Below are 12,087 nucleotides of genomic sequence, written 5' to 3'. Positions count from 1 at the left end.
ACTCATCTTTGTCAGTACTAGTATTTCAACGGCAAGATCTTATAAGTTATACTGATACAAAAACAGACTTTTGGGGGATCAGTCCAACTGAAAATTCAAGTCTCGAAACATATAAATCGAAGTGTTTCCCTTGTCTTTGTGACATTTACTCTTTCCAGTGGTGAAGATCCATTCAGTCATTTAGCAAGGCTAAATATCACATTCCTTGAAACAGTATAAATCCCAACTTCGGCTTCCTTCCAGGCATCTATCGTCGCGTCATACAGTGCGACGATAGAATATTTAAATACAGCGTCCTCTGCGACTAAGATTTCCCATCGGTGGAGAGGTCGGTCACTGGCGCGGTGGATGCTTTGGCGTCCAGCGGCGATGAAGTGCTCCGGCAGGAATCTCCGGGGTCAAAAGTCTGCATCCAAGAGATTTCAAGAATGTTGAACTGAATTGCCTTCCTGGGCAAATCAACCCTGTGAGGGTCGATCAAGACAACCCACGTCACCTCAGAGGAGTTCGATTATTTAAAGTCCCAATGTCGAAAGCCTCAAGGAAACTGGTTGGGTTAGCATAAAGACAGAAGACACACAGAAACAGCTAGCTTAATAGTCAGATTTGGTAAAAAAAAAAAAAAGAAAAGAAAGAAATGAAAGAAATAAAAGGAAAAGAAAAAATATCTCTAAAGCTTAAATCTGATCTTGTTTGTTCACTTTAAGTGAGCACAGTAGTGACTTTAAGACAACGTCGTTTTACTACTCCTTCAGACAAGATTGTTTGTTTTATTCAATCTTGTTAAGCATTAGTAAGGAGATACCAAATGCATGGAGTCAAAAATATTTTTCGTCTAATCTTGATCAAATCTGAAGTGCGGTCGAATTTGTAGAAAAGTTCAACAAGTAACAACGGCGAGTGGACGTCAAATGTGTAAAAATGCATGTGCTCTGATTTCTTCCACAGGCGTCTACAAGTCATATTTCTTCCAAATCCGAGTCAAGGCTCAAGTCTTCTAGAGATGAGCCTAAAGATTATTACTCTAAAAATAACATTTATTGAGTCTCTGAAGGCAAGTTCATTTCAGTTCTCAAATCTTTTGTCCTAAGACCAAGTGAACTATTTTAGGGACAAGTCTGAGGCTTTTGCTCCGAATCCAAGTCAGATCTCAAGTCTTTGAGGGAAAGTCCAATTGAAGTCTAAATACTTTTTTTGCCCCAATTCAAATCGCCACAGCTTGGGACGTCCAAGTCTCAATTGACTTAAATCAGTATTTTCACATTGGACACATGCTAAATTTCTATACAGGTTAGAAATTCAGATTCTTGTCTCTCATCCCAATTTCACACAATCTGGTTTAACACCTTTATCTTTTCAGAACACTGAAGTCAACGCCGGAAAAATAACTCCACCGAATGAACTTGAACATGCATTAACAGAAAATATGCATTTATGTTGAACAAGGACGAGTAAAAATAGATGAACACTTAATGTCAAAATCCTTATGAATGAAATGCTTTTGTATTGTAAAACTAGATTAGGGATTAATTTGGAATATACCCTCCACTCCTTTCACTTGAACAAAAGAGCGAGCAACTTTACAGAGGAACACACGAGCCATTGGTACACAGTACAATGCCTCAGAGGGGACAAGATCTACAATTTAATACATACAAGCTTTTCATCACCCCTGGTAAAAAGAGATTAAGTTAGTTTACTGTGCTATTAATGGACCATTTAATACCGCCCAAAAATATATTTTACAAATTGAAGAGATTTGGTCCTTAGTTTGAGTTTTTCCTCTCCATCGTGTGTTCTCATGTCCTATGCCAGGAGATCGCTCCTTTTGCTGCACCAGACCACCAGAGCAATCATGGCCAAGGTGAGGAAAACCGGTATGAGGATGAGGACGGTGAGCGTGTCGTCCGGCGGGTCCATCCATATCACCTCCTCTATGGTGCAGTTGGAGAAAAGGTGCTTGTGTATGCGGATGATGTAGCTCTCTACCAGCGGGTTGGGCCAGTAGCAGTCGACGTTGTGGGCCTTCGTCTCTGTGCAGAGCGTGAAGAGGTGATACTCGCTGTGGAGACGGCGAGAAAAAAAAAGACGATTAAAGCAAAGCCTCTCAAAAGACACACAGTTGCAGAATAAGGGTGAGTTTATGCAGGCTTAAAATTGTCAAACTGGCCTTTAAATCTCACTTTTGTTTGGCTAGAACTAACCTCAGCCTCTGGGACTTAGTAAGTAATCCATCTTTGTGACCAGGGATATGTTGGTATTTACTCCCTTTCTTTATTTTTTTGCACCACTAGCCTTCTTTTCTAAGGCGTTAATCACAGGTGCCCTGAAGCCTGTCAAGCTCTGAGCTCAACTCTGATAAATTACACCCAGCCAGACCCAATCCTTCTTCTTCTTCTTCTTCGCCGGTTTGAATTCTTTATCCCCGAATTCCAGCTTTTTTCTTCTCAGAGCATCAAGGAGCTGATGTTTTCTCCGTTAAAGACCGAAGCTGCAGCTTAGGACCTCGGGATAAAACGCCTTGTCTCCATCACTTGGATCAGCTCAAAGCCAGAGGTTCTGAGACATTTATAAAACTCTGACATCCATGAGCCGTCACATGAAGGAGTCATAGCAAAGATGAAAACGGAACAGTTTGGTGTTTTAGGGATGAAATGCTTCTTTGAGCTGTCTCTCTCTCTCTCTCTGTCCGAGACTAATTTTGTTTCTGTGCAGCTAAACAAACAAGGCTGGTAATTATTGCAACAGTGAAATTCAATAAATATTATACACTAATAAATCTAAGTGATACGAGGGACATTATTTTAACCATTTTTGCATTTTCAGATTCGTCATAGTGGCATTATCGTGTTTTGTTTGACACCAGCTGCGCTCTTGTATTTGGTGGTTTCAGAGTAAAGGAGGCTGGACATATACTGTATATATGCAGCTCACGTTTTTTTTTTTTTCCCACTTCTTGTTTGTGAAGGTTTTCCATCATTTTATGCACCATTCACTGTATGAGTGAATAACTGAACTGGCAAGCTAAAGGCAGAATTAGAAAGCAAAAATCCCTGCCAACGATACAAATATTAAATATTTATGGAAACTCTTGGCAGATCAAACAGTTTGTTGTTTTAGTATTTACATTCATACGGTGAAAGTTGTTATACCAAATAATAACCTGAAGCACACAAAAAATATATTAATCTCTGGTCGGACCATCCAGATAAGCTTAGCGCAAATTAATCTGCAACGACAGTCAAAGAAGTGTGAATTAATAATGTTGAGAAGAAGCTCCACAAAGAATAGTAATGCCAAAGACAAATAAAATATACCATGTAATGCAAATTGACTCATTGTTGTACTGTGGGGGGGGAAAAGCACATTATTTTAAACAACTTGCAACAGCTTCTATAAAAATGTGAAAACTATATACATGTAGTAAAACATGTTGGCCTTTATTTTAAACATTGTCTTATTAATATGCAGCAGACAGCCCCAGTAAAGATGTTAAATTAAAAGAGATCTTGTGGATTTTTTTTTTTTTTGTTATTTATTTATTTATTTTCATTATTTATTCTGACCTCCTTTAATATCCTTCTCCCTGTGTGTGGAGGAAAGATAAACTTGGAACGTCATTCAGCCCCGTCTGTCACAGTTCCAGTTGTCTTACACTTTTTATTTTTAATTATTGCTCCCACTGTAGATACGGGTTGAGGTTGAGCCATTTCCTGACTTATAAATATTAATATGAAGAATATGTGACTCTACATAAGTGCTTAATGTTCACATTTATATATATATATTAAAAAAAAAAACAGAAAGTCATGCATTACAGTTATGTTGATTGACACTCTGTTCAACTTTCTTTTAAAAAGTCTCGGCGTTCATCTATTTCATAGGAATTGTTAAGGTGTTAAAACACGTTTCTTTTTCCTCTCTAGCAGGAAATGATGTCATTTTGTGACTTTTGGGTACCCAATGACTACTTTCCTTACTGACGAGTTCCCAGCAGTGTAAATCGCTTCAGCTGCTGCTCACGTCACGTCTTTGTTATCGACTCTTCTCCTCTCGAACACGTGCAACATTTCAGCTTCAACATAGACTCAGCCTTATTGACGGCAATGCAGACGACGCATCTGCAGCTACGTGAGCAACAATTGAAAAGGTATGCTAAATATTATCAACAAATTTATTTATTTTTTCACTCTCAGAAATAAAGTAGTGCTATTCCTTTTTGGGTTGCGAGTTGTTTTTAGTCCTGAGTAAGCCCTTTATGCCCCTTTGAGCCCCCAGAGCAGAGTGTGTCAGGTGGTGAGGGTCGCCGGCGTGGCGTCTCAGAGGCAAAAAAAAAAAAAAAAAAGCCCCACTGAATCCCACAAAGGGACTGCACTGTTGAATAAAACATGTTGAATCCATGCCTGACTTACACAGGTAACATCTGGACCGTTACGTAAAGCTGCCTCTCATTTTATAGGCGCTCTCCCGGTTTGTAAATAACAACACTAATAGAAAACATGAGCCATAACCCTGAAGCCAAGGAGTAATCATATGAACTAATACATTTAGACTGCTGTCCTCTATATGACCTATAAATTAGGCTCCAACGTCAAACTGCGGCCACTGTTTCAACTGTATCAGATAAGCCTTAATCCCTTTGACGTAATGTAACAAGTTTATGTTTGCATGAAGTCATCAGTAGTAAAACTAGAAGCTGCCATTCTGGAGATGGAAGTGGCTATTTAGATTTAGATTTAGATGCCTAATCTGTCATGTTCAGCCGGTTTAATTACATTAACTGATGCCATTTGTACCACTGGCCACACGCTTAGAGACTCGGTGTGTGTTTGACTGGCAGATGAAGCTGAAAAAGACAAGACAGGAAAACACATCGAGGTTTCAGATGCAGATCAAATTGCAGCAGCATGCCACACAGTCGGGATCCGCTGACTTTAAAAGTTATTCCCCAAATGTATTATTATGCAACACATTCAGAACGCCATGCAATAGTCAGCTGGGAGGAGAAAACAACTGATTTAGACAGGCTGTGCAGGTTAGATGTACACCAGGATACAAAATCAAATGTGTTTGTATGCTGTACTCGCTTGTATTTATATTTATACTTTGATATAAATGGGTTAAAAAGTAATTAAGCTAAAAAAATTAAAAACATATAGGGATTGACCAAGTTGGCAAACAACATAGAGGTTTGGAATCATACAAGTCCTTAGTGGTTTCAAATAAATTAATAATTTCTGAAATGCTAAAGATGCCCCTAAACTCTGCAGGACCTCCATGATTGTTTACATGTCATCAATGCTAAACTATATGTAACTTCTGCCCAGGGATGTTTCTTTACGACCTCTGAGTGGTTTCTGACTCCTCACAATCAGTTTCAGCTTCACCGCTTCGGTATTTTTCATCAACTGTCCCACACAGGTTTACTGCGAGCAACGCTTTCCTCCATTTCCCTGCACATTTACATACAAAAGTGGGACGACGCTGTGTCTTCTCGTCCGACTATCCTGGGCTGATCACACACTCCGAGGCTCAGAGTCCTAAATTAGATTATTCTTTAGTCACGCTGCTAAATTGTATTTCCAAAATGATATTATATTCCTTATGAGCTGCTCCTCGCACTTTTTTTTTCCAGACTCCAGCTTGACAAATATATTTTGCGCTTAGACAGCAGCATGGAAAACAATTTCCTTCCGTCTCCCAGCAACCGGCCTATATGCACGATCTACAGCTGTGCATGCTTCTCCCCCAGCTGGGAGCGCGTTTCCGTGAGGAGTACAGTGTGCGACGAGTCTTAAGTGCAGGGAACCTAATTGTTGCGTGCAGGATGACATGTGGACACCAGTTGTTGTGCCAAATGCAACACAATAAAATGCCTGGCTCGCCGCCAGCCCTGTAGAGACGTGGTTCGGTCGGCATGAAGACGAGCTGTTTTCCTAAGTCAGTGTTGACAAATCTACACCAGTGGGCACAGGCCACGCTTATAGAAACTCTGCAGAGACCATTCACGTTCTGGCAGATTTTGAATGCCGTGTTGTGGTCCTAATTCACGAAGGCAACCTACGTTGTTCCAAAGACTCACAGCAAAGGTCTGTTTTCCAATTTGGTTGTTAGGACAACTAAGATTTTCTTTCCGGTAGTCCAAAGTACACTTCGGACTAATAACACTTACTAGAAACAAACCGTAAAATCCTGTGTCTCCCTTGTGTCTTGCTGAGAACAGGCTACATTTTTTGTAGTGAGGTTACATCTTTCAAAGCTCTTCAGTGTACAGTTTCCCTCCGGGAGAACCGAGAAAAAACAATGCTAGAGGAAGAAATGACTTATCTTTGAATAATGATAGTCCTTGAGGCCGAGGCGCAGAGGGGTTTCTGCTCTATTTGTCGTGTTGAAAGTTCAAATCAATAGTCCATTTTCTGCTTCATATTATTTAAAAATAGGACCCAACATTTTAAAAGGCATACTAGTTCAATTGTACGTTAATCTAAATAGTGAGTCAGCCGATCGGAGAGGATCAATTAAATGCATTTAGGCCTGAAGAAAACTTGCTAAAGTTCACATTGAGGATCTGAAAGAGCAATTCAGAGGATCAATGCGACTTTAAACTACTCCGAACTAGCAAGGCGCACCTAAAATAAGAGGTTAGTGTGTTTATTTCAGAAGAAGTAAAGATATTATAGTCACAGTCTTCTCTTCTATAGTTGTGTCATATGAATGTATTATTTCAGATTACTCAAAAATATCTGGTTCTTTTTTTTTTTTTTTTAGCTTATACAAGTGCAAACAAAGCAGGATTATCAATTTGTTGTTCAGATACTCGCTCTGTTTTTTAGACCCAACAACAACTTTAAAAAGTTGTATTGACTTCGGAGCAGTGTTGGTTCCCACCTGGACTGCCAACAGTTCATCTGTGTTGAAGAGTCGAGCTACGTGCTCATCATTAAGGCTCATGCTTCCACCGCTGGGAGGTGGAAGCAAAGTCAATCTGAAGAAAATGAATGAAGCAAAAACAACCGTGCACACTTTGCCAGTGGTCTAACCGGTGGCGTAGGTTCGGTGCCCCGATTTTAAACAACAGAATCAGCGTTTAGTTATCAGTGATTGCCGCTCCGTAAAACAGGGTCAGAGCTTGTTTAGACATGACACCCTCCGCTCTCCAAGCCCCATCCCTCCACATCACTCTCTGCCTCCATCTTCTCCTTCCACTGCTCCCTTCCTTTTAACTCCTACGGGGCTAAAAATGTAAAAGTCCTGGCAAAGCAGGCACATGCATGTCAATAAAGTGGGCGCAAAAGTCATGAGTCATGGGTTCAAATCCCAGCTGGTTCGGTTGGTTTTCTCTGGTTTCCACAAACAGTCCAGAAACGAATATGCAAGAAATGCATAACAGTGATGACGTGAAGATGTGTCCTTTAAAGTGAAGGAACATGCCTCTTTGTCCAGAAATTGCGAGAACAACACCTAACTCACAGTCAAGAGTAAAGTTTGAACTTAATGTTTCAGTCTAACAGAACATCTTGGACATTTTCATGCTTCCAAGTTGCAAGAAAAGCTTGGCGATCAATAAGAAAAAGACAAATAAAAGAGTTTGATATGGAAAATCCTGAACTTTTGTCCTGGAGACAGTGAGCTAGTACTTCTCATCCAACATCAGTGTCTGACCTCACAAATCCACTTCTGGAAAAGTGGTCAACACTTCCCATAAGCACACTACTAAACATTAGAAGGCTTGAAACATTATTAGCTGCAAAGGGAAAAGTTGATATCATGAATATTCTGAGCATTTGCTATCGATGATGAATGGGATGTCACTTAAATTCATGCATGTGTAACGGCATTCGACCCCAATACATTTGATGATAGGATGTTTATTTTCACAGCTTCGTGTCTTGCACATTCACTGTTACCTTGATATTGAATTTAAACAATAACCAAACAATGTTTGATCATTTTTAATCAAACTGAAAATCTTTTTCAAATATAAATGTCAGAACCTTCTGGTGGACACACACAATAAAGACAAACGCATCTGTTTTGAAAACCATGAAGATTAAAGAAGTGCTGCTCATCAGTATAATTACAGTAATGCAATTTCATATTCACCTCTAATAACTAACACCAGCTAGCTTAATTTGGCTTATTGATTTACTTTTATTTTATTTTCATAGGGACAGACATATCAACATAGACAAACTGAACAGAACAGCAATCCCATGTTTGCATCAAAGTGCTTAAAGCGCAAGCTAATTTGCAGCACGTGTCCCATTCAACATTATGTTAATAGAAAGCAGAATAATAAGGTATAGGTTGTTTTGTACTTTTACTTAAAAAACCACAACAAAAAAATGTTACTTTTTTTTTTTTACTTTTGCTCCAGGATCAAACTAACAGTCAAAGAAATCTTTCGACTGTGAAGGTCAGTAGGTTACATTATTATAGATTCTGGTTTGATCATAAAATTGTGTGATTTCTACTCAAAGTTATCATACCATGAGAACTTCATGCTGACAAAAGCCCAATCAGTAATTTTGTCAAATGTCATATGGAACATCTGTTTACAGATAATAAACATGCTTAATTATAGCTTAATTATAACCAAAGATATCACATACCTATCATTCAGCCTCATTTTCAGTATATTTTGCTTACACAACTAGAGGCCTCAGTCTGAGGATATCGACCTCTGACTTATGTTTTACTCTTCCACAAATTTAAATAAAACATTAGTTCTTAAAATCAATGGGATTGCAAAATACTGGACAATCCCATAGGGGAATGTGGTGAATGTTTTGGGTTTTTTTTTTTTGAGAATTTACTCCCCACAAATGGAGACGATCATTTAGACTTCAGTGCATGTGCTATTGTGCAATAAACCCGGTCTCGTAGCACACCGGCTTAGCTTCTGGCTCTGAGTTTGGAGTTTAGACAAAAGTATGAGAGCCAAGAGGTGAAAGGGAGGAATTAAGTTTAAAAGCTGGATAAAAATAGATGCAAATAGGTGGCCACGGATCATGAAAAACAGATCCAGTTTTGGGAAACATACCTCCCACTGTTCACACACACACACACACACACACACACACACACACACACCCACACACACACACACGTCTTACCAGCTGCAGGAAGTCCACAGGGGTTAGTCTCCTGATCGGTCAAAATTTCTCAGAAAATGCCACAATGCAGGAATGTCAGCTACTTGAGGGATGCGACTAAGTTCTTGAAAGAGGAATGATAATAAAGTGCTGTGAAGAAGTATTTGCTCCCGCGTGCAGTGCCTTGTGAAACTATTTATGCATTTTAAACATTTTCACATTTGATTTGCAACCACAGAATTCTACAACTATTACTTACACCGAGCAGTGCATAACTGTAAAGTGGGAGAAAGGAAAAAATAAAAACTTTCAAGTGTTTTTGCAAATGGTACCGAGCACTGTGATGTGAATTTGTATTCAACAATTCACCTAATTACTAAATAGAGTCCACATGTGTCCAATTTAACCACGGTATAAACCCAGTTGTTCTGTGGAAAAAACCCAGTAAGTACGAGGAACACAACAGGCAAGTCAGGAAGGAAGCTGTGGAGAAGTTCAAAGAAGTATGAGGTTATAAAACAACATCCCCGAGTCCAACAACTAACAGAGCATGGTTTACTCCACCATCCGGAAATGGAATAGCACAACTGCAAACTTACAAAACTCGACCTTACGCCCGAAATGATGGGTTGCATGATGAGAAAGCCGTTTGTCACAATCTGACACAGCAAACACACGGAAGGAGGTGATATGGTCATTGTTGTATTTGTCATTAGAAAAAGACAAATACAAGAACTTAATTTGGGATAATAAGACATAAGATTAAATTTTAGGAATCCAGTCACACGGACAGTGTTGCACTGACATCTTTTCAGGAACACAAAGGAGGCCGAAATATGTAACTCTATCTAATTTATTCCAGGAATATAAGAAATTAGGTTAGACAACAATAAATGCTTTGTAAAGCAATTGAAACTCAAGTGATTATGTCTGTCTTAATTTAATTGTCTGCTACCTGTGACGAAATGAGTGCATGACTATGCATAATGCATGAGGCATTTAAAGGGAACTAACATGTAGAAGACTTTGGCTTTCTCCCTCAATGTCTGCATTAGCGTATGGTAAAGTGACCTCTGAAAGTGACCTCTTAAACATCGAGAGCAGGTAAAATGACAGAGGGACAATTGCTAGTCACAAAATAAACTGCAATGATAAATTCTTCCAGAAGAAATGTCCCAAACGGTTTTATTAGCATAAAAAGCAAAGCAATTTGGAAAGATTCAAAATGCAAGAAAAGGAGGGTAGCAGGAGGATCGCGTGTTGAAAAATTTGAAAAAGAAGCAAAATTCAAAAAGACTTTTTGGGCATGCAGAGCGCTCAAAGAGCCTTACACTACAGACCTATTTACCTGTTCACAAACACCGATACACAAATCCGTCGTTCTCTCGGGGTTATATACCTTGTCCTTAAGAAACTAGAATCATGGATAAGAGCATAATCTGGTTGGAATCATTTTTTACTTTGTCTCTCTTGACAAGCGACTGCTGAGATGGAATAGCTCCATCAAAGATTCTGGATACGGTCCGAGCAAAGATTTAGTAAAGCCTTTACTTTCAGTGGGCAGGTTTATCCAGATTTGTTCAACGACTCCAACCGTTCCGATTGCTGACTTTAGTCGATTCTAACTTCTTGGAGATCGGAGCAGGCTTGATCAGGTTCCTCGAGCTGCTGACTGTGGATGCAGGCCATGCTCTTTCACTAAGCAGATCTGAATGCTATTATCACATGGGCCCAGTCGGAAACGCAGACATCTCTCTCTCCCAAACGATGTTCTCCAGCTCATTCAGGGAAATTCCAAGGAGTTATCAGACCAGAAGGGGTATACAGTCCATCCAGCATGTTTTTGGAGTCCTTCTAGTGGGACGTGCCTGGAAAACATCCAAAGGGAGATTTTCCAGGCACGTTTGCCTTGGAGGCCTAGAAGGCATCCCGATCAGAAGCCTGAACAACCTCAGCTGTCTTCTTTCAATGTGAGGGAATATCAGCTTCTCCCAGGAGACAGAGATCTTCACCGCATGTCCAAGGCTGCGTCTGGCAACCTTACACATGTTGAAGATCATGACCACAGACTTGGAGGAACAGCAAACCTAAATATATTCAAAACTATAGCATAGTCTGATGTTGCTCATGAGTCTTACCCTTAATTTGTCTGTTGTATGGCGTTATCTGTGTCTACTTTGAGGTTGTAGTTTAAAAATGATGCCAAGACTAGAGCAGTAGTTGGGAACCCTTGAATGATGCCCCACAATTTCCAGAAGAAAATCTATCCAAAACTTTTTGATGTATTCTGTCAAAAGAAGTGAGGAAACCCTTTCTCCTCTTGGCATAAACTTTAAATGCAAGGCTTAGGTTTTCCTTAAGAAATAAAACCACATTTGTACAATCTATTCCTTGTTGCTTTAAAGCATTAGGTATTCCCAAGTAAAACTAAATCAATGCTAAATAATCTTTTTTTTTAACAGTAGAAAAAAGTGCTTCAACATTAAACAAACATCAGTGTAGTTAGCCAAAAACGCTATTATTCAGGCATCATGCACAAACAGATACAAATGATAACTCAAAATCCGGAGTTTTTCCTTTACATCTACAGTAAACAACAAGTGTCTTCTGGGTTGATATACTCAACCCAGATGTTATGTTTAGTTCATTATTCATCAGCAAAGACTAACTTTGCATGACCCATGTTATTAACTCTTTAAAAAGTGCAAGATGTACGGCCTTAAGTACGGCCACATTTTAAGTTTGCAAACAGAGAATCCAGAGGAACAAAGTAATCCAGCATGACACGCAGTGCAGATTAAATACGAAAAGATAATTGTGTAGTACAGATATTTGTATTGGTGCATAAATAAACTGAGACCACCATCAAGTGCCTGCATGCAAGAAAACATGAAAAAACAGCAACTAAAAAAGGGAGGTATGGGGGGGTCATTAAAGGTGAATGTGAGTATATGGGCCAATGAGAAGTTATTCCAAAGTAGAGCTACTTCAG

General features: G+C 39.4%; 1 protein-coding gene across 1 annotated transcript in view; it reads right to left on the bottom strand.

Moving 5' to 3' along the window:
• Positions 1-750: 750 nt before the first annotated feature.
• The window catches only part of LOC102230282 (receptor activity-modifying protein 3-like), a 37,605-nt gene continuing 26,268 nt past the window's right edge, over positions 751-12,087 (bottom strand). Inside the window, exon 4 of the mRNA XM_005803655.2 lies at positions 751-2,062. Coding sequence (XP_005803712.1) covers positions 1,807-2,062 — 256 coding nt within the window. The 3' untranslated portion in view covers positions 751-1,806. The remainder of the gene's footprint in view (positions 2,063-12,087) is intronic.

Source organism: Xiphophorus maculatus, chromosome 21 (genome assembly GCF_002775205.1).
Source record: "Xiphophorus maculatus strain JP 163 A chromosome 21, X_maculatus-5.0-male, whole genome shotgun sequence".
Classification (NCBI taxonomy): Eukaryota; Metazoa; Chordata; class Actinopteri; order Cyprinodontiformes; family Poeciliidae; genus Xiphophorus; species Xiphophorus maculatus.
Note: the sequence above shows the minus strand (reverse complement) of the source record. Positions and strands in the feature narration are given on the sequence as shown.